Raw genomic sequence first — 21,937 nt, 5'->3', positions numbered from 1 at the left:
TCTTTTTTTTTTCTTGCATACAGGTGGTGTAAACGCAGACGCCCACGGAGTGCGATCGCTGAAAAATTGAGCGGTTCTCACTGACTCGTGGTCACACACACTCACACACACACACACCATCATCATCATCATCTTTCCGTGTGCCAGCAACGCAATCTACTTGATTGAGCTGTGCGTCTGTGTGTGTGTGTGTTCTGCCTACTCACAATGTCCTCCACACCCGCTGCGACCCACCCGGTGTTTGCGAAGCGCCATCTGAAATCACAATATCTTGCACCCGGTGAGCATATCAAGGTCACCTCACGCAAGCCGGCACCGAAGCCGGGGAGTGCGACAGGAGGTAGTCCCTCTGGCGGCATGCCGCCACGGGATCCATGGGAGGGCTTGGACGACAGCGCCGAAGAGCAATTTCTCTCATCGGCATACCGTCACGGTTCGCAATCGCACCACCACAGCCACCAGACCAATGCAGTTGGTGCCCACGCCTCCGCGGGTACGCACATCGTGGGGCGCAACAACACTGGTGGCACGCTTCTACCCAGCACAGGGAACAAAGGTGGTGGACTAGCGCCAATGCCGAAGGCCGCGCCGTCGACGGATGACCTCAATGCGGACGGCTACGAAGGCGGTGACCGCAGTGCATCTGTGAAAAGCGACGAATGCGGCACCTTCGATACCACCACCAGGGGGCTGCCAGAGCTGTCGGCCGCTGAGCGAGCACAGCGAGTTCTCGAGGCGCAACGCAGCGCCCTGGAGGCAAAGCAGCTGGAGGCCCTCGCACAGCAAGGGGTGGCGCGCCGGCCCAAGTCGCTAGTGCGCACTCGCCATGGCAGGCTAAAAGCGATCGCTTCACAGCCGGCCTTTCAGAGTGAAGGAGAGCGCGTACCAGTACCACTGATCTCCAATGCCCCTCCTGGTACAGCCAATCCGCTCGACAAGGCACGAGTGCACCCCTTCAGGGCGCGAGGAGTGCCACCGGAGGCATCATTACCGCACAGCGCCGAGGGGAGCTCTGTGAGGGATCTCGAGCCTTCTCGATTTTCCTCTGACGTAGTCAACTCGCGTCCCGGAACTCCGTTGAAACCCACGTCCGTGCAGCTGGAGATCGACTTGGATTAAACTTCGCCTGCGTGCGCACCGGGCGAGTAGCTCGGCGACTGTCACCTCGTTTCCGGTCAACGTACTCACCGCCGCCATCACCACCACCACCGCCACCATATTTTGCTTTTATTATTTTTTTTCTGCTCTAAAAATTTTTGATCCATCATCGATGGACGCGGTGTGCGTGTGCTTAGCTCAACCCTACACTCGTAGAATTACCACACACACACCGCTGGACTCGTCTTGTCCTCCTCAAGTAGTGATGCCCTCCCTCCCCCCCCCCCTTCCCCCTCGAGTGCTCAGGTCACCCTCGCCCTTTGCGGTCTCAAGGTTTTGGGGCACACCCTCTAGAGACATCAATAGCTTTCTACTCCCCCTGCCTTACGCAACAGATGTGTGTGTGTCGACGTGTGTGGTGTCTTTGAGGGATAGGCGTGGGGGGGGGGAGGGAGGAGGGAGGGGATTGGGGGGCACCCACTGTCGCTGTGTCAGAGAGAGGTGTGCGGTGAATGATAGCATTTGTACTTGCCCCGTGAGCGACTCTTGTCGAACCTTTCAACGCATACACACGCATCGGATGGTCCACGTGTGGCCTCCCGCTGCGTGTACTTCGTGTGTGTGTGTGTATATATTAATGTATTCGTATCAGTGTTCCGGGTGCGTGGTAGAAGAGCCCACTTACGGACGAAGCGAGAGGAGCGAGGGCACTCTGCACACTGCTCTTCTTCTGCAGCACATCCGAGTGCTGGCGATGGTACATGAAGAGGAACCCAACCGCCACCGGCGCCGGCTTTGCATCTGACGGCTGCTCCGGACCGTCAATTGTATATCTCTTCCATCTGCTCTTCCCCCCTTTTCCCTCCTTACTCTACTTTTCTCTGATTTTTCTCTTGCCGCGTCACTGTACGAGGCTCCCGTGCCCTTGTGCGTATCTAGAGCACGTGTAGGCACACGCTGGTCTTATCGTCACCAGTTGTCTCCCTTGTCCGTGCCACCAAGACCCTTGGTGTGTGTGTGTGTGTGGCGGCGCGAAAGGTCTATAAATAAGAGGCTACTAGTTGGGAGAAGAACACGACACCCCCCCACAAAACGCGTGTAGCTTAACGACTCATACGATAATTAAAGAGAAAAAAGCATTGCCCCACAGCGCGACGCCGAAGCGCAGTACTTGTCATGCATCGCTCGCTTCTCTTCTATGCTGTCCGTGAGGCATCGACGTTAGTGCCCTGCCGCTCTGGCTCGCGGCTGCGATTCCTGCACTCCTCCCGTCTCTCAGCGAGTGGCTCTCGAATGGCAGTTGCAGCCGTTGCGAACAGCACGGCGACACCACAGATATTCAGCCGCCGAGCTTTCCGTGAGCAGCGCACAGGTACCCCAGGAGACGGCGACGCAACCGAGGCCGCGGAGATGGAGAAGGACCGACAGGCGTTGAAGAGGTACTGCATGCTTGGCGGGTTCGCTCTCCTGTGCGTTGCAACGCTGTGGTACGGAAGCCGTCAAGCCAAGCAGCGTTACTTCGGCGCGGAGGGCAGTGCGCGGGTCAGCGTCGAGACGCGCGGGCGTCCTGCGCTCGGCGGCCCGTTTGTGCTGGTAAACACAAAGGGTGAGCCCGTTTCACAGGCGGAGTTCATCGGTTCCTGGGCATTTTTTTACTTTGGCTTTACGCACTGTCCAGAGATTTGCCCCGTCGAGTTGAATCGCATGTCGCATGTCGTCGACGCTGTTCGCGCTGCCCGCCCGCAGGAACGCATTGCGCCCTTGTTTGTGTCATGCGACCCGCGCCGTGACTCACTCGAGGCCATCGGCGAGTATCTCTCGGTGTTTCACCCTGACTTCATTGGTCTTGTTGGAACACCGAAGCAGGTGAACGACGCGTGCCGCTCATACCGCATCTACTACTCCGTCCCAACCGAGGAGGACGCTGAGCGGGAGGACTACTTGATCGACCACAGTATCGCCATCTTCCTCTTTGACCCCCAAGGCCGCTTTGTCGACTTCTTTGGAAACCGCTACGACGAGCGAGAGATCACGGAGAAGGTGCTGCACTACATGTCCGAGTACGCCAAGGATCCGACATGGACAAACTGGTAGTGAAGGATCACAGAGGATGATGATCGCCTCTCTCACCTGCGTATGTCTCTATCGTCCGTCTGGCCCTTTTGTTGTTTTGTTTTTGCACTTTCGTGGTTCTGAAGACTGTGTTGTCGCTGTTGTGTGGGCTGTACGTATGGTCTCTTGGTATGCCACACATGTTGCGCAGGAGAATGCGCAGTGGATGGTGCACGCATCTGGTTCAGGTGAGAGTCGGTCTGTTGTATTCTCATTGAACCGCCACAATGAAAAAAGGAAAAAAAAGGCAGTTTATGCAAATCCTCATCGTCACAGCTTTGCTGTACTCCCCCCCTCCGCTTCCATGCGAGCCTCACGCCGCTCTTCCTTTGACCCAGTGCGAACCCCCTCGCGTTGACCCGTGCATAACTGGAAGCGCAAGAGCAACCGTGAGTGGTGCAAGCACGCCTGAGAGAGAAAGGAGGGGGAGGGGCGAGCGGGGGCTTGAATATAGAGAGGCGTACAGTTGCGCTGCATCGCTTCTGCCGCACACCATCTCGAAGCCGCTCCGCATTTTTTTCACTTGGATGACGTAAAAGGCATTATGGGAATCTTCGCGTTGGCATCGCCAGTGCCACAGTCTCTCTCTCTCTCTCTTGGAGGCCCCCCCCCCTGGCCTCCTTGGGCGCGCGATAGTTCTGGAGTACGTGGATGTGTGAAGTATCACTCTAAGCTGTTTTCTTATCTCCTCTCGTCATGTCTGTGTAGCGAGCTCCCATTTCCACGAGGGCTTCGAACACACATATATATATTACATATATCTATATATATATATGTGTGTGTGTGCATCTATAATTATTCTGTTCATCTCTGGTCCTCTCAGCGCCCACTCATACAGAAGCGCATAGCTCGCTCACTGGCGACGCACAGTGTAGAACATTCGTGGCTCTTCATCTTGTCCGGCTTGACCCCCAGTTTGCTTTCCCCCTCCCCTCCCCTCCCCTCCCCCTCCCCCTCCCCCTCCCCTCCACTGGCCGTGTCCCACGCCATAACGCCGTTTTTCTTTCTTCCTTCTCTCTCTCTCCCCCCTCCACAGACACGTTTAGCGTTTTCTCTCTTTTTCTTTTAAACATCTTCAAACACTCAGGTGTAGTGAGGCGTTGGTGTGAGATTTCTGTGTATGTGCCCGCACCCTGAACCACGCGGCTCGCGGCATCTCAGGTAAGTTTGTAATCATGTCATCCAGCAGCAGCAGCAGCAGTCTCAGGCCGACAACGGCTGTGTTCGAGTCGTTGCCATCGACACCGGTGCACCGTCACCTTGGTACGTCAACCGACGACGCTGCCATATTTCTCGAAGACACGGTTGACCGGGTGACGGCGCAGTGCATTGATGCGTCGCCGTCCGCCTTGGCTTTGCTGTCGCCTCAGCGCATGCCGACTGGCAGCGCCGCTCACGTTGACATCACTGAGTATGATGTCAACTACCTCGGATCTTTATTAGGCTCTCACCGGCGAGGCATCGCAGGAGGCGGCAGTGGCAGCGGTAGTAGCAGTAAGGGCCGTGCGGGCTGTAATCACCGTGCATTACACGACGTTACGAACACATCCGCGACGCAACTGAATTTCTGTGGCGGGTCTACTAGTAAGTCCCCCACTCCCAAGGCAACACGGGGGAGCATGTCGCACCACCCCGTTCCGCACGGTGCCTCGCACAACACTTCGTTTGCCCGCAGCGGATCTCAGCGCAGTCTTCACGGCCGCAGCCCGTCCGCCTCGGAGCCGATGGTGCCACTCGCCGAATATGAGGCGCTGCAGCGGGAGAGGAACCGTTATGAAAAGATGTACGAGCACCAGCGCGCGCTCTACGAGGAGATGGCTCATAAGCACTCCGAGGCGTACCAGGCACTGCAGGGCAAAATCATCGAGGTTGTCGCCCTCTCTACGCGCAACGAGGAGAGCAAGCGCTTCATTCGGCAGCTGAAGCGAGAGATGTCGGAGAGCCGCACGCGTGTGATGGACATGCAGAACAGGGTGCTGGAGGAGACGAAGCTGGAGCGGTCAGCGAAGGTGCGCTACGAGACACTCATTCAGGAACATGAGCGCAAGTATGAGCGACTGGTGGAGCGACACGAGACAAAGCTGGTGGCGATGGAGAGCCTCGTGAAGGACTTGACATGCCTGCGCGGGGAGCGAGATCGCATACACGTTTCTCAGCTGGATTCCCTGCTGAGGGCCGCCTATTCGAAAAGCACAGCTCTCTTCAGCGATCTGCTACGCCAAGGAAAGCAGATTGATCTTCTCTATGACGCCAAAGACGCGCTCGCGACACAGCTGGACCAGCAGCGCAAGGAGAAGCGCGAGATGGAAGCGGTACTGCGCGAGGAGCGGCGCCACATGGCCATGGAGACAGAGCGAATGATTGAGCAGATCGAGGAGCAGCAGCAGTCGATTTTGAATCTGCGTCAGATGCTTATCCGCACCATGGACAACCGCGATGACACATTTGCCTACCGTCGCAACTCTTGTCGCTCCCGAGGTGAGTACGACGAGAACGACATAGACGACGGAAGCAGCGACAGCAGCGATGCGTCCTCGCCGCGGGCATCACCGATTCCTGAACGGGACATGATTGAGGAGGAGGAAGGCGAGGACGTGACAAATGACGGCGTCTATGCGATGCCCGTCCAAGAGGACACGGGCCGGCAAGACACTGATGTGGAGCGCAGTCCGGTATGCATACGTACAGCCGCGAAGGCGGCCCGACCCATCATCTGCGTCTCTAGGGCTACCGTGGACGCACTCTCAAGCAATAGCGTTGGCGCACCTCGGCCTTCCGTGACCGGCGGGGGTCACTCATCGACCGCTGTGACGAAGTCTAAGGCCACAGTGGATACGCCGCCACTCCCCTTGGCTTCGAGTGATGATTTATTGTTGCCTCGCCAAGAAACTCACCAAAAACCACACAGCAGAGGCCGCAACACTTTGAACAACCCTGGCACGGCCGCGTGCCACAACAGTGACGCCCATGAAGGTTCTACAGAGAAGGGGACGGATGACGGTCACTGTTTACACCGGCGAGGTGGTATTGAAGAAAGTGGCGCCGTTGATGGCGAGCTGCTGACGACGACGACGACGACGACGGGCTCCTCGCCTGGTGCAGCAGGCGTTGCCTCGGGAGCGGTGTCGAAACGGCAGATGGACTTTTCTATGGCACTCGCCGCCGTCACAGAGAAGCGGCGTCGTGACCGAGTAATCTGTGAAGAGAGTGACTCCAGGCACGCGTCGGACAAGGAGAACAGCAAACCGCCCGTGCAGCAGGGCACGATTGTTCGCTCGTGCACGGTGGGTAGCATCCCGACCGCGCGCAAGGCAGCATCCACACGCCAAAGGCGTGCCAGCGGTGCATCGCAACCGGTCGAGGACGAGGAGGCGGAGCCGCGGCTGTTCCCGCGCAACGCGCTCCGGGCTCTCGAGTGAGGATAGACGTCCATGTGTGTGCATCACTCATTTGAACACATCACCCTCGTTCGCTGTGTCGGTGTTCTCCGTGCGTCATCTCTGCCTCACTTACCCCCCCCCCCCCAAAGTCCTCCACTACGGCGCCACGTGCTTGCCTTCTTGTACATCCAACACTCTCTTCTTGGATTCCTGCGCGTGCGCGCTTAGTGCCCTAGAGCAGTATTGGGCACCCCCCTCTTCTTCAGGCCCCCTGTTCTTCCTCCTCCTCCTTCTTCCCGGCACAGGAGCACCACGACTACTCTAGATTTGTTTTTCACTGCATTTGTTTCTGTAACGTTAGATATCCAAGATTTGTCTTTCTTCTCCGCCCGCCCTGTCCCGTGGGCCTTTTACGATGGGTTGTATCTGCATCTCCGTAGAAAGTGTATCAATTGAGGGTGTGCGTGTGTGGTGTGGTGTGCGTGTGTGTGGTGTGTGTTTGTGGTGTGTGTGTGTGATGTGTGTGTTGTGTGACCCCATCCTCCCACTCTCCTATTCGCCCCGCCCCCGCCCCCCCCCTTCTTCCCCTTTCCCCCGTCCTTCGCACAGACAAAGCAAATGAAAGCTCAAAGAACATCATGAAGGGATAAATCAAATCAACAGCAACAAACGGCTGTTTTGCGTCAACGTCATCCAAAAACATCTTCACAGATGGCGACGGATGCAAAGAAAATCGTCAAGTCAATCGATGCGTTTCTCTTCTCCTCATCTTTTCCCCAGCACATATGCCCGTGCAGAGAAAAAGAGGGGAGAAGAGGAGAGGAAGCACGCGGTCGTAGGGCTTCTCTTCATCAACGCCACAGCGGCACGTTCACCGACTCCGCAGAGCTCTCACGTGACAGTGTGTGCCCACGCGTGTGCGTGTGTGGTATACATGGGAAATGTCTTCTATTGCTCCTCTTTCACCACTTTCCTATCACGTCTCCTTTTTCTCTCCGGTGATATCGCACGTCACACCGCTCACCGACACGTCTCCCGGATACAGACACACCGAGCGGCGATTGCTGGCCCGCGTGCTCGTTTTTACATCATCTTGTTCATCAGAGAGAGAGAGAGTCAAGCGCACTCAAGGGTACGTGCAGGTCGCCACATGCATAGGCAATCCGTATCGCCGCGGCGGCTCTGCTCTGCTCTGTTGTGTCTGTGACGGCAGCAACGAATATGGTACGACGCAGAGGTAGAAGGGGGGAGCACACCGTGCACTTTGGGTATCCTCGTCCATTGAAGCGCCCTTATATAACACGCACCCTAAGCCGCCGGTACGTGGCGTCGTGGCTGCTGGTGCCGCTCTTCCCATCCCATCCCATCCCTCCGCTCTCCCTCCTCCCTTTTGGGGTACTTGCATTACAACTGCTGCATGTTAGCGCTCTCTGCGCTGCTGCCCAGTTCTCTTGTCCTAGCTACTGACGTCCCCGCGCGTACTGACACCCAGAACGACGATGTGCGCTAGCCCGGCTCTGCCATCGCTGCTGGACAGAGGCGGTGACACTTCGATGCTGTGGCCCTCACAGCACAGTACGTATGCGCCGCCGCTCGCACTCGACTCGATGACCATCTGCGAAGCAGGGCAGCGGTTCGGCTTAAGTGCGGATGACCGTCACACCGCCTCGTGATTTTATATTTCCTGCAGTTTTCTCTCTCCCCCCGGGGGACCGCAATCGTCGCCACTGGAGTTCTTATCTACGACGCTGTTGACGGCAGGCCACCGCATGTGTGGTTGTTGCTCTATTGTGGCTGATGTTGATAAAGCTCGCGGTGTTACTGGCAACGACGCTGGTGAAGTGTGCGCAAGGGTGCCGCGCCTCAACGACTCTTATTGTATCAGACCCTGCAGTCGCCGACCGAGAGAGGAGACGCGGGCCATGGCGGGGTCAGCCCAGCTCGTCCCCCGGCGATCTTGTGTTGAGCTTGTACCAGGGTCCGTGGTGCCTGCGGGACTGTTTGCTCTACAGTGGTCCCGTGCTGACCGATATGTCTGATGTGACAGGGCGTACCCGCACGGAGGCCTTCATCGCAGGCCAATTTCTGAGCGCTGGGCACCAAGGTGTAGGATGGAGCTGGGAATGCAGTGGTTCGCTACACGGGGGGTGGCAACCTTTGTGGGCCAGATGGCTGAGCTTGTAGAGCGTCTACCTCACGTTTTTTTTTTTTTGCAGCGGCAGCGACTCGGCCAGCGCCTACGCTGGCAGGTACTTCCTTGGATCAGCTGTGATGGTAAAAGCGGGGGTGATGCTTTTCGGGGGGGCTCTCCATGGGTGGGACGGCTACTCGATCGGGGGGATGACACGAGGGACGATCCTTTATGTGCTGCTGTGCACTCCACTTGGCTTTGACCTCGCCGTGTATGTGGCCGTCTCCCGAGGTGCGTCGGCAGCTATGCAGCGCGCCCAGGCCGTGGTCTTGCGCTTTGGTGACCTCCTCTCACTCGCATCGGCGGACACGCCGCTGGTGGACAAGACAGGAACTTTGTGCACTGGTCACTGCACCCTCGAGATGCATCATCGCGTATACTTGACTGAGTACCCGTGTCGGTGGCGGCAGCCAAGTCCGCACGCGACGAAGCGAGCTGTTTTGCGCTGCGCGGACCTCGACGCCTGCGATAAGTACACACTGCTAGAATACATAGAGTATGAGAGGGAGCATCGCAGCTTCGCCCTGCTGCGTCGCCGTGATGGGGGTACTGCTTCCTGCCACGGAGGGAAGGGTCCGCTCTGCCCTTGCGCTCGTGCAGAATCCAGAGTCTGCTGCTGCATGCGTCGAGGTGCAGCGCTTGGCGTTCGCCTGTAGTCGGAGTGGTCTACGGTGTTTGGCAGTGGCCGTTGCCGAGGGCGATGGCCCGTGGCGCTTAGCGGGCCTTCTCACCTTCTCCAGCCCACTGCGCAACGATGCGGCTGCGTTCATCATGGACTGTAGTCGACTTGGCGTTGATGTGGCACTGATTTCGGGGGATGAGCACCGGGCTGTCGCTGTCGCTGCCGCTGCAGAGGCGGTGCAGCTAAGATCGGGAGCGATGAGCGGGCGTGGCGTGCCATCTCTGAGCGTGTTGGAAGCGGGGCGCTCCTTGCAGAGGACTGTGATTCATGTGGCGGTCGACATGAGCGCCGCCGCCAACTCCACAAGCGAGTACCCAGCGTGCTCTGCGTACGCAGAGATGCAGCCTGACCAGAAGGCGGCGCTCGTGCGTGCTCTGCAGCCATCGGGCTGTGGTGGGCGACGGAGTGAACGATGCTGCCGCGGCGCGACTTGCGGATGTCGGCATCGTGCTTTTCTCGGCTGAGCAGGGGGGGGGAGCAGTGCGCGGCGCCGGGTGTGTGCTGTGGGGGGGGGGGGGCAGACATCGCTCTTACCTCCGACCGTCCCAGCTCCACAGTGGAGTTGCTTTCCGTCAGTCGCGAAGTCTTCGGCACTGTTGATTTTATTTTTTCCTTCTCGGTCACAACTGCGTTTCTGCAGCTGGCAGTGCTCGTTGCTGCCCTAGCGGTGATGGTGCCGCGGCGCTACTCCAGCGGCTCCTCCAAGGAGGGCAATTTGGGGTTTGCCACCGACTGGGTTTCATGTTTTGACCATCATGTGCGTTAACGGACGAACGGTTTTTTGTGGGTGTCCACTCAAGTTGGCGACCAGCGCCTACTGGTCGGGTGCGCCGTGCTGTCGGAGCTCCGCCGTGGCGCTGCTCCAGGCGTCCACGACGGCCTTCATCGCTCTACTCGGCGGTGCCGCCCTCGGCGTCAGCGGTGGTTTTGTTGGTGTCAGCCCAAAGAGATGGGCGTCCATCTTCGCGAGCATGCTGCCAGTCATCACCGAAGAGCGTTTTGGTGGCCTTATGACGCTTTACAATCTCTCTCTGAGCCTATTTTTGTCGATGAGCTGCGCCTCACCGGTTCGGGCGGGGTGGCATCTCTGGGCACACTCGCGCTCGCGTGTCGTTGTCATGTTCACCCTAGCCGCAGCGTACGGGTTGTACATGAGCTGGGGCCAAACGACACACAGCCGAGCGTTGCCGCTTGTTCTGTGCATCTACAGCGGTGCCGTGTAGACAGTATGTGTGGCTTGCAGCGGCCTGGAAACACCGATTCAGCCGAGGCTGCCACGACGGCAGGGCAGCGAGGAAAGACAAGAACGTCATCGCGAGACCTTTCCTGTTGCCGTAGCACTGTGTCAGACTCCTTGGATGCGGTGGTGGGCTGTATCAAAAGTCTCGATGTGAAATGTTTCTGTCGTACGCCACGCACGTTAGTGACCTCGGCCGAGTAACGCTTTGGGTGGGTGAGTGTGGCGGGGGGGGGGGGGGGGGGGTCGACCCGACCCGTCCCCGCACGTTGCGAATCTCTGCCGCACGAAAGACCAAAAGAAAACTTGTGTCCTCCTTGAAAGTGCGTGTGATCCCTCTCCCCCCTTTCTCTCTCTCTCTGTGTGTCCCCTGTTTCCGTGTTTCCTTCGTACATGCCTGGTTTGGATGTGAGCTACTTTACTACACCCACGTTTGCACATGATGGGCTTTCCGATCATGTAGCATGTGTTACTCCCTGCTTAGCGTAGAGGGCTACACCACCGATGCTCTCTCCTCTCCTCTCCTCTCCGTCGTCACTCACTCACTCACTCTCTCTCTCTCTCTCTTGGCTTCCCTTTTTCGTCTTTCTGCATGTGTGGATTGGTCTGCTCTGTGTGTGTGTGTGTGTGCTTCACGTCGCCCATTACGCGCCATGGTTCCCACACCAACGACTGTCGTTTGTTGATTGAGGGGGGAGGGGAAAATGCCAGAGGTTCACTGGTGTGGACATCTGTGGTGGCGCATCCACACGTACGCGCTTGCATCACTTCGGTGGGTTCCTTCGTAGATCGTTAATTGCGCTCCTTTTTTTTTTTGCTGCCTCCCCCCGCCCTGTTCTTCTATCCAGTCATGTTCCGAGCGAAGCAACAGGCCGCAGAGACTGCGTTGCTCCACTTTTTCAAGACGGAGAACGTGGTTCGCCTGGAGTGCGAGCGTCGAGAGGCCAAGATGCGACTGAGGCTAATCGACGCTATGTCAGATGACTTGGACGATCAATTGTTATATGTAGCGCAGTTTAAGAAGGAGTGGCTGCAAAGCCGGCGGGTCCTCGAGGACGCCAGACAAGCGGTCGTCCAGGAAGAGGCCTCAAAGCGTGAAGAATTGGAAAGTGAGTACGCGAAGGCCATCAAGAAGGTGCTCCGACGCTCTCAACGGTCTTGATTCGCGTACGCGAGGAGGAGGGGGGGGGCGAGGGTGTGGGGCGGTCCGAGGCTACAGGGAGCGCCCACCATTGTGGACGTTGGAGAGCGATCCCCGAAGTCCGTCTCATGTAGTTCCACATTCGGTACCAGGAAGCCCTCCCCCCCCCCTCCCCTCTGTCTTTGCCGCTCATGCTCCCGCCATCCACACCCCTCTTGGCACACAATAAAACGCCAGTGAGTGTCCACTCGCGGCGACCGGCGTCAATTACACTGCGCCGCCATCGGTGTGTGCGTTTTTATCCGCGGCACTGCTCTTGCGCTTGTGACTCCCCCCTCCCGAGCCTGCTTGTTTAGGTGCATCATGTGTACCATGCACAGCCGTTGTACTCAAATGGAGAGAGGGAAGGGAGGGAGGGTGGGCGGATTGGGGGGGGGAGGGAGGGAGGGAGGGGGACACAATCGCCTTTCCGTGACTGAAATCTCACGGTTTCTATCAACCGCTCGTGTTGTTGAGGGATGCAATATATATATATATATATATTTATATATATATGCAAGAAGTCTTTGCTCACCATCGGAAGCGACTTCGCCACGTTTGTGTGCGCTCCAAGCGAAGAGTGTTGTACTCCCCCTTTTTTTCCACCGCTGCAAAGAAGTCTTACAAAACTGAATCCCCCCCACCCACCCCCTCCCCACGCACGCACACACTTACCCTCTCCTGTCGCCGATGCGATCACCGTTCGAGTGCGAGGCAGAAACGTAAAGAAAATGTGCGAGCGACACAAGTGGATCACACACCGCCCCCCTTTTTTTTTGAGGGGCGGACGAGCAGTCTTGCGGCTCTGCTCACGGATGTGAACAGCGTAGCTCTGGCCCGAGCTGCACAGTCATACTCTCTTCAAGTCGGTTGCTCATTGTGTTCCTTCACTGCCGCCCTCATGTCGTTATCCCCCTGCGCTGCTGTCCTTTGTCGACGGTGGTGGTGATGACGCGGTGGGGTGAGTGGGGGGCTTACTCCACCCACATCGCAATAGCTTCTTCCTCTGCCTATACTTGCACATGCATGTTTTGTGCGTATAGCTGCGCCTGTGATTTCTCTTTCCTTCCCCAGAATGCCTTTTTATTTTTAAATACCCCCTTTACTTTGTCTTCTCATTCAATTGCACATGTCTTCGCTCGCTGCCGCCTTCCGATCTTAGAACCCACGCCAGCATCCATTGCAGCTGCTCCGACTGCGAAAAGGACACACGTTGGAGTAACGCGGACGCCTGGGGAGGGAGGGAGGGAGGAGAGAAAAGAAGGGAAAAGGGGTGAAGCTCCGAGAGAGTTGGTAGTTCGGAGGCCTACATCAAGCTCCGCCTCGCTAGTAATCCGGCGGGTTATTCGAACGTCACCGGCTCACACACACACACACACACGCACATTTACATACACCTATATATATATATATATAGATACACACATATAGAGACACTCACATATACATACGCGCACCTACACGTACATCCCAGCCATTCCAAGGCCACCCATAGACCCACTACTAGACGTGTTGTACTACTAGAAGAGCTGTTGCTATTGTTGGTACAGCTACTTGCAGGCTACACACACACATACACAAACACAGCATTCTTTTCTCAATTGATGGATGTCTGCCTTTACCACCCCGAGTCGCATGTCATCGACTGCCGCTGCTGGTGCTGCCGACATACGGCACAGCGGCAGCGGCGGTGGTAGTTCGAGCCGCCGCGTTGTGCGCTCAGCTCTCGAGATTCTGATGGACACCGCGTCCCCGGAGCTGGCAGAAAAAAATAGCGTAGAAGGTGGAGGCTCCATGAAACGCAAAACTACCGCCCCAACTTCATCTTTCTCAGTCACCTACACGACAGCGCCAGCTGCCATGCCAGCGTCATCGGAGGCCCACGCAGCTGTACGGAGTGCTGTGGCTGATGCCTCATCGGCCGCAGAGTTCTCAGGCGCGACATCGGCCATCATGGCCCATTCATGCGCAGAGCCCAGCGCGTTGGATTTCTTGTCACCTCACGGAAAAGACGCACGCGGGATATCTGTTCGCCTTCGACAGTCCACCGAGTCTCGTCACCCCCATCGTTCTCGTGGCCCTTCACACGCCCCCGCACCTGGGGCGATGTTGCGCCTCTCTGGGGAGCACTCTCGGCAGAGCCAGCGCGGCCGAAAGGGAGTTGGGCACGACAAGCGCGACTTCGACGACAGCAAAGTCGACGCTGATTTTGATGAAGAGGTCTGTGCGGAGCCGCCTCCGTCAACCGCGGTTACACTTAGCCCTGTTTCGCCGTCTCGCAGTCTTTCCGCTGATGTGGAGGCCGCTCAGCACGCGTTGCCATCAGTAGCTGAGAGGCCTCACGGGCGTTCTCCCTCTCCCACTCCCGCGTCGTTGGCGCCACAATCTGCTGTGAGGAGCATCCGCCAGGCCAGCAGCGCGGCCGAGAAGGCGTGGGGTTTAGAGGGGGTGGAGGCAGAAGAGGACGAGGCGGCAGCTCTGGTGATACACGCTGATATGGAGGCCGCTGTCGGCGCAGCTCTTCGCCGATACAGAAAGGAGAGAGATGCAGAGGAGGAGGCGGTGCTTCAGCAAGTTAGTAGAGAGGTTGAGGAACAGGCGCGCCGTCACGCCGAGCTCGTCGAAGCCTACAACGTTGTGTGCAGTGACCGGGCAGCACTGCAGGAGAAGCTCACTGAAGCAACGGAGGTGTGCGAAGAACTGAGGCGGACCCTGCAGAAGGCCCGCCAAACGGAGGAGGTGCAGAGGAAGTCCTTAAGGCAACTGGAGGTCGAGTTATGCCACGCAAGGGATGCTCAGCATCAGCAGGGGCAGCAGTGTACCGTGTTGAAGGCAGACGCGGTGGAGTGGGAGGCTCAACGCGCGCGCTATGAGAAGCGTCAGAAGACGCTCGAGGCGGAGCTCGACCGCGCACGTGAAGAGTTGCGGGCGAAGGAGGCGTGCGTTGCCCAACAGAGCCACGAGCTCTCCTCACTGCGAGAGCGCTCCGCGAAAACCTCTGTCGAGGCGGACGAGGATTACGCCGACATTCATTATCGGATGCGTCAGCTGGCGCAGAACATGTCCTCGATGGAGAGCGCCCTGCGGGAGCGGGACGCCACCATCGCAGAGCAGGCGGCCCGGCTGCGTGAGGCCTCTGAAAGGTCGGAATCAGAGGTGCGTGCGCTGACAGCCGAGAAGGAGAAGGCCGAAGCCGCTCTGACGAGCGCACGCGACGCGCTGCAGCGGCAGACGGATGAAATTCGACGTCGCATGCATCGCCTCGTCCACCTCGAGCAGCAAAGAGATGTACTCAAGGACAGGGCGAAGGCGGCGCGGGATGCAATACAAACGGCCTCAATGAACCACGGGCGTGTGGTGCAGTCTATACAGGATTTGCTGTCGGTCACGAAGCAGCGTCTCTCCTATACAGTTGATCGCCGTGGACGTCTGGGGCCGCAGTCCTCCACACTATCGCCGCGCGGCCCTCATAGATTCCCCGCTGATGCGTGCGACGATAACATGAACGACACTCTTGTCTACGAGGACGATGATGTGGACGAGCCCGATGACCCGCCAAACCACTTTGATGTCTCCCAGTCCAGCTCACGATGTAGCTCGGTGAATCACACACTGGAAATTTCGTCGTTGGAGGACGACAGTGATGCGGGTAGTGGACGCCCATATCCGTGTACCGCTGCGGGTGCGACCACGAAGCACCGCAGCGTCTCATCTCCGACGCCTCGCAGCCACCGTACACCGTTGCCCTCACCCGTGAGGGTAGCGGAACGGAGGCGTGCACGGACATCGTCGCCGTACCCGTCAGCACGCGTAGCAGCACAGAGGGCACCAACGAAGGCATTCAAAGGCAATGCCTCCCTCAGTCATGCTTGGCAGGAGCTACGCCGACAGGACTCGCAAGCGGTGTTACTGCTACGAGAGCTTCGTCGGTGGGTCTTGTCTCTCACCTCTAGGAACCAGAAGTCGTTGCACAGTGGGAGGGTCAACGCCGAAGGCATCGGCAGGAATCTGGGTCTCTCTGGTGTGACTGCAGCGAGGCTCGAGCAGGCCTGTCGATACCTCAAATCCGAGCTTGAACAGGCGCAAGCAGCGCTGAAAGAAGCCCAGGCGGAGTGCCAATGGCGCACTCTCTCCATGAATAAGTGGGAGGGGGATCTACAGGCTGCCCGCAGGGATGCGCTCGTCGCGGAGAAACGGCGACTGGAGTGCGAGGCTCAGGCAGAGACAGCTGTTCTTGTGCGTGAGGAGCTGGAGGTGCAGCTTGCAGAGCTGAAGGCGTCATGTGCGGCGGCGACGGCTGTGCAAAAGGCCGCCGAGGATGCTTTGGTGGAGGCGAAGTATGCCGCCGAGCGCGGCGCGGCCCGTGCGGAGGAGGCTGCGCAGCTGAGGGAGGCCGCGGAGTCGTCTCTTGCCAGGGAGCAGACGATGTGCGCCCGACAGGCAGCCAATCAAACAGCCCTCGCGGATGAGATGGAGGCACTCAAGGAGAAGCACAACTCGGTTCTTGCGCAGTTACAGACGCATCAAGCCCGTGAAGCGGCCCAGCTGCTAAAGGAGCAGCAGCAGGAGGAGGAAGGGCGCGGGCGGGAGGTAGAGTTGGTAGAGTTGCGCAGCGTCGTAGAAACGATGAAGGCAGCACACGAAAATGCCGCAGAAATGTGGAAGACAGAGCGAGCGTCTCTTGAAGCGGTCGTCTCAAGCCTCGAGACGAAGCTGCGGGCCCTGACAGAGATGTCGGTGAATGCCAAGCGCCGCTGTGCGACCCTGGAGGAGCAGTTGGGACTACACGCACATCTGGAGAGGACAAGTCTGCAGACGATTGGTGAAGTAGTGCACCACGCGCTGCCGCTCCCAGACGACTTCCTCGACGCCGCAGACGGTGGCGGGGTCTCCCCGACGGAAAAACAGCTCTTCCGCGGCGATGAGGAGGCGCCAGAGATGGAGGAGGTAGTTGTCGTGCCAGCGGAGGCAAAGTCGTCGGGGAATGGCGTGTGCAAGAAGGTTGCCAACACGTCTACACACACGCGCACCCTGACTCGCCGAGCCACCGCGCTGTCGTTGGTGTCGGCGCGCCTGTCTACGCCGAGCTCTACCTCCCCTAACCTCACGTCGTCGACAGCCGTGTCGTCGGTGTGGCCAGCGTCCGCCCTCTCGCGTGGCGGTGCTGCTCTGGAGGCTGAAGGTCTCACTTCTGCGGCTGCGCTTGCATATCTGCGTCAGCAAATCGCTTCTGCTGTGCAGAAGCTGGCGCTAGAAGTGGCGCGCTTGCGACAGGCCACTGTTATTCAGCCCGCGAAGGTGCCTATCATAACACAACCACAGACAATGACTTCTCAGTCGCGCAGCGCGGCAACTTCGGGGGTCTGGTATGGCGGTGAGGACGCGCTCAACAGTGTCTGCACCCACGCCCCAGCAGAGTTCTCTCCTCCAGCACGCGTGAGCGGTGGTGGTAGGACACAATCGTGTATGGTTGCTCTCCTCCCTTCCCCGCCATCTGGGGCGGTCAACGCGCCGCAATCCCATCCGCAGCGTCAGCAGCGGTATGAACCGCAACGTTCGTCCCACAATCCATGTCCTTTCACGGGCTCTGCACTTCGGACTCGAACCTCGGCGGAGGCGGCCCAGCTGAGCCCGTTTAGTGTCCACTGCCAAGGCGGAAGCCCGCCGACATCGTCGCAGCAGGCGCAACGCGTAACAGCAGGCGGGTCCCCGGGATCGTGCAGTCTGCCGGTGCCCGCTGTAGCCTCGACCGCAGTTGGTGAGCACATGTATAATGTTTCACAGTGGTGCGGCTTTTGCCCGCAGCGGTCGCCATCGTCGTCCGCCAGCCCACCGGCCTCCCATCCTGCTGTTTCGGTCTACGGCAAGCTCTCGGGCGAGGCACAGCGCTCTGTCTCCACGAGGGACGGATTGTCTGGGTCCTCCTTCAGTGCCGCACGCGGCAGCGTCGACGGAAGCTGCTCGCCACCGCGGCTTCCTTCCCTGCGCGCGTTATCGCTCCCTCGCTGATCGCCGAAAATCTCTCCTCTCGCCCCCCCCTCAAAAAAAAAAATGTAAAGTACGCTTGTACGAGTGTGTAAGTGGGGGACACGCACACGCACAGATTGTTGCTGGTCACTGTGTGCTCCATTTTTTTCTCTTCTTCCGCCTCCCTCCCTCCCCCCCACACACACACACGTGTTGGGCCGGGAAGCGGCCCCGGTTGTCTCCGATTTGTATTGTTTTGATGACGTTTTAGATTTGCCAACAACAGTTTGCTCAGCTCCCCCCCTATTTTCCCTTTGGTGGTGCAGCTCTGGTAGCACACGAAAAAACAAAAAGATGTCTTTTCAGACCCAACATACGGAGTTTTCTTCCTCCCTGCGCCTCTCTTTCCACCGTGAACGACTTGGGCTCTGCAGTTGGGCCACAGTGTGCAGGTGTGCAAATGCATTGCGGCATTCTTCTCTCTCTCTCTCTTTGTCTGCCTGATTTTTTGAATACCACCTTCTCTACGCGCGGCCACACACCCGCTCTCCGGTGGGGTGGTGAGGGGGGTCCCCGGCTCAGGAAAAAAGTATCAATAGCATTCGCACTCCACTTTCCTGTCAGCGAGTTGTGCGCCTGTGCACCACGTCGGCTTTGGTGTCCGCCCCCTCCTCTCTCCACAGACGGGCACCAGGAGAGAAGAAAAAAACCACTCACGCCGTCATCAGGGGCCCTACACACACACACACACACACACACACACCTCGCCTTTATCTCTTGGCCATCTCTACGCGCGTACTGCTCTCTTGTCTCGACACCGTGTGTACGCCAAGAGGTCATCATGTCCTCGCGGCAGATGCGCCGCCTGAAGGCTCTCGTCGACCGTGCCACCGGTCTCGATGCGAACGCGTCCGATGTCGAGGATGCGGTGCCTGACACGATGCAGGTGAAGAAGTCGGATCACCACCGCCAACACAAGAAAAAGTTGAAAAAGGAGAAGATGGAAGCTTCCGGCGCACCAGCTCTAATCACGGCGATATCTGCGGTACCGCCGCCACCCAGGACTGACGTCCCCGCCGACCCCCCCGTCACCTCGTCGATTGCGCCAGAGATGCCGAAGAGAGGCAAGAAAAATGCCACCACGACAACGGCTTCCACTTCAGCACCGCCGCCAGAGGCCGGTACAGTGGCAGCTGACTGGGAAGAGGTGAGCGAGTATGAGGAGCACCCGAGCAGTAGCGGCACGGCAAAGCGGGGTGGAAAGGCAGCTCTTGTGGACGAGGGGCCCGCCCCTGCGAGCGAGGCAACGACGACCACCGCCGCCGCTGCCGAGGACGAGAAGACGCGGAAAAAAGCGGAAAAAAAGAGGCTGCGGCGGCAGAAACAGCAGCAGCAGCAGCGAGAACGGCAAGCGGAGGAGGATGCGCTACTCGACGCTGTTTTGGCGCGGCGCGAGGGTGAACAATTGGACACCGCCAGCAGCGGGGGCGTGGGTAGTCCTGTAGCGGAGTATCACCCGGCTGGGGCCTCGATGAGCGGTGTGACAGCACTCGGCAGTGCTGGCGAGGTTTCATTTCTTCATTTGGTGATGGCCTGCGACGCCAATCAGCTCGACACACGTTTGGAGAGGATTCGTATGTTTGGACCGGAGGCAGTCGAGGACGTCGGTGATGGTCGCACGCCGCATCGTCGGGCTGACGGTCGCGTGCGGGACACTGGCAGCGTCTCGTTCTTCACAGCGCATCACATGTCGGTAAGGTTTGTCCACAGCGCCTTTGCCACGCCGAATCGATATCGTTGGATGCCCTACGACTCTCTCGGCATCTTTCTCACAACCGAGGAGATGCACGACGAATGGGGCGACATGTGTCGCGCCTACCTCCTCGCCTGCTCGTCCAACGCCTTTCAGCGCGCGCAGGCCTTGCTGGAGGCCTGCCAGGAGCGCCTCGGCGGTGTGCAGGACCTCGTCGACTGCCTCGTGCGTAATCGTGTCTATCACATCCCAACGATTCTGCAGTGCGTCTACGCGATGGAGGCCACTGGCGAGAGCGCCTTTGCCGCAGAGCTGCTGGATGTGGCACTCTACCAAGTCGGTGTCGTGCTGCGCCGCTTCGCTCTCTCCGGAACATGGGATTCACGTCAGCTGCCGTGCCACCGCAGCGCCAACACACTCATCTTTCAAGTTTTGCAGCGCGGGGTGCATTCGGCACTAAAGCGTGGGTGCCTCCGCACTGCCTACGAGCGCACTCGGTGCCTCCTCTCCCTTGACCCAGCCGACCCGTGTGGCATGCTGCTACTGCTCGACTACACCGCGCTGCGGGCGAAGCGGTGGGTGTGGCTTCTGGAGATGCGCCGCTTGGCCTTCGCGGTGCGTGCGACACACATGCAGGCGCAATGCGGTTGTCCTGCCTCTGGCTCCGCGGAGGCGGAGGTGAGAGAGGCTCTAAAAGCCGCGGGGCTGACTCTGCGTGATGCTGCACTCGCTGAGGATGTGATGCGACTTCCAAACTACGCGTTTAGCTGGGCGCTGGCGAAGCACTTCATAGAGAGGGAGGAGGCGCGCCAGCGCTCGGACGAGGTGAGCGGTGGCCCGGTGAGGCCGTCCAAGGTCCTCCGTGGGCTCACAGATGCACAGCGTGTCTCCCTTGAAGCCACCCCGTCCGCGGAGGAGTTGCTCTCGGCAGCCATGTTGCGCTTTCCAGAGGCGGGTGTTCACCTTGTGAATGCACTCGGTGGTGTTGACGCGGTGTGCGGGGGCGAGGGGCACACGCTCTCGTCGTCGTCGCAGGTGAGTGTTTGGCAGCAGCTCGAGTCTCAGGCAAACGACCGTCTCGGCAGTGCCGAGGATGCCGCCGTGCACAGTCGCCTAGCAGAGTTGTTTGTGGCTCGTCACGAAGAGCTGTGGAGGCTGAACGAGTGTGTCGGTCTTCTTCGCCGTGTCGTGCAGCGGATGCTCTCCGAACCCGTTACTGGCATCAGTGCTATCAGCGGCGATGGCACAGGTGCAAGTGGCTCCGACATGTGGCCTCCCGCTCGTGGTGGTCCGCCACGCTACCGAGATGTCACCCGTGACTCCGTCATGGGGGCGAGTGTCGCGCCGATTCCCGCCGATCTGCTTGAACCCGACGCCGCGGAGCTCGCCACGGCGCGGGTGGCTGGCGATGAGGACGCGCATGGAGCTGCTGTGCAGCACTTGGTGGAGATGCTGCAGGACAGCCTCGATACGTTTGGTGAGAGCGAGCACCTACGCAACCTCCTTGACCAGGTGCGCCGCGACTTCCAAGACGTCCACGGAGGCTACGCCCGAGACGGGTACGAAGACGGCGAGACTGGTGAAGGGACGCCCGAGTGGGAAGACATCTAAGGGAGCAAGGACGTTGAGGCGCAGGAGTGGTACAGCGTCGCAGTGTGGTGGTGCGCTAGCTGCGGGTTTACTGTTTGCCGGCCTCCCTCTTATCAGCATCGAACGTGTAAAACCTCTTGCAGTGCCGCGGGTGCATGGCACGGTTGGCCAAGTCGCCACGTCCGTGTCACTACACAACAGCATAAGCACGCACACACACACACACATATGTATATATATATATGTGTGTGTATGTGTGCGCGTGTGTGTGTGTGTTGGGGTAAAGGAGGGAGGGAAGGGAGGGAAGAAGAGGTGTACTACACGACAGGGGTGGGTGGGTGGATGGATGGGTGGAGTGGATGGGTGGGTGAGTGGATGGGTGGGTGGGTGAATCCTTTGCTTCGGTACCACTGGCTCATTATGTCCGAGACGAGAAGAAAACACGACGACGACATCAACAAGGCGTGGGTAAACAAGTCGGGCGAACCCTGCTCGCGCTGAAGAGGAGGCACACACACAGGTGTGCGCCATTAGATCTCTCATTCCCTCATATCCACTCCACTTCTCCTCAGCTGATGAGAGGAATGGGGTAGGGGGGGGGAGACGTTTGAGGGGGGGGAGGGGGGCATCGTGGCGGAAGAGCACCAGCCTCGCTGCAAGTGCCACCTCGGTAGATGCGTTCTCTGCTCCACTCGCTCTTCTTTTTTTATTCACAGACTCGTCAACGCTGCGGCCAAGGTCGTCATC

The 21,937-nt window shown here is 58.8% G+C and overlaps 6 protein-coding genes across 6 annotated transcripts; all 6 read left to right on the top strand.

Annotated features, from left to right (window-relative positions):
- Window positions 1-207: 207 nt before the first annotated feature.
- JKF63_07301 (uncharacterized protein) lies at window positions 208-1,119 on the top strand (the record flags this gene model as incomplete). The annotated part of the gene is made up of 1 exon (XM_067903240.1): window positions 208-1,119. The coding sequence occupies one exon, from the start codon at window positions 208-210 to the stop codon at window positions 1,117-1,119; it is 912 nt and encodes a 303-aa protein (XP_067759795.1).
- Window positions 1,120-2,274: 1,155 nt separating this feature from the next.
- On the top strand, window positions 2,275-3,192 carry JKF63_07300 (uncharacterized protein; the record flags this gene model as incomplete). The annotated part of the gene is made up of 1 exon (XM_067903239.1): window positions 2,275-3,192. The coding sequence occupies one exon, from the start codon at window positions 2,275-2,277 to the stop codon at window positions 3,190-3,192; it is 918 nt and encodes a 305-aa protein (XP_067759794.1).
- Window positions 3,193-4,385: 1,193 nt separating this feature from the next.
- On the top strand, window positions 4,386-6,629 carry JKF63_07299 (uncharacterized protein; the record flags this gene model as incomplete). The annotated part of the gene is made up of 1 exon (XM_067903238.1): window positions 4,386-6,629. The coding sequence occupies one exon, from the start codon at window positions 4,386-4,388 to the stop codon at window positions 6,627-6,629; it is 2,244 nt and encodes a 747-aa protein (XP_067759793.1).
- A 4,921-nt stretch (window positions 6,630-11,550) lies between these two features.
- Window positions 11,551-11,862, top strand: JKF63_07298 (uncharacterized protein; the record flags this gene model as incomplete). The annotated part of the gene is made up of 1 exon (XM_067903237.1): window positions 11,551-11,862. The coding sequence occupies one exon, from the start codon at window positions 11,551-11,553 to the stop codon at window positions 11,860-11,862; it is 312 nt and encodes a 103-aa protein (XP_067759792.1).
- Window positions 11,863-13,488: 1,626 nt separating this feature from the next.
- JKF63_07297 (uncharacterized protein) lies at window positions 13,489-17,889 on the top strand (the record flags this gene model as incomplete). The annotated part of the gene is made up of 1 exon (XM_067903236.1): window positions 13,489-17,889. The coding sequence occupies one exon, from the start codon at window positions 13,489-13,491 to the stop codon at window positions 17,887-17,889; it is 4,401 nt and encodes a 1,466-aa protein (XP_067759791.1).
- Window positions 17,890-18,688: 799 nt separating this feature from the next.
- JKF63_07296 (uncharacterized protein) lies at window positions 18,689-21,211 on the top strand (the record flags this gene model as incomplete). Its single annotated transcript, XM_067903235.1, has 1 exon — window positions 18,689-21,211. One exon carries the CDS (start codon window positions 18,689-18,691, stop codon window positions 21,209-21,211), a length of 2,523 nt encoding a protein of 840 aa, XP_067759790.1.
- Window positions 21,212-21,937: the final 726 nt, after the last annotated feature.

The sequence above is a fragment of the Porcisia hertigi genome, chromosome 4, assembly GCF_017918235.1.
Source record: "Porcisia hertigi strain C119 chromosome 4, whole genome shotgun sequence".
Taxonomy (NCBI): Eukaryota; Euglenozoa; class Kinetoplastea; order Trypanosomatida; family Trypanosomatidae; genus Porcisia; species Porcisia hertigi.
The sequence above is the reverse complement of the archived record's forward strand: the minus strand, read 5'-3'. Positions and strand labels throughout refer to the sequence as shown.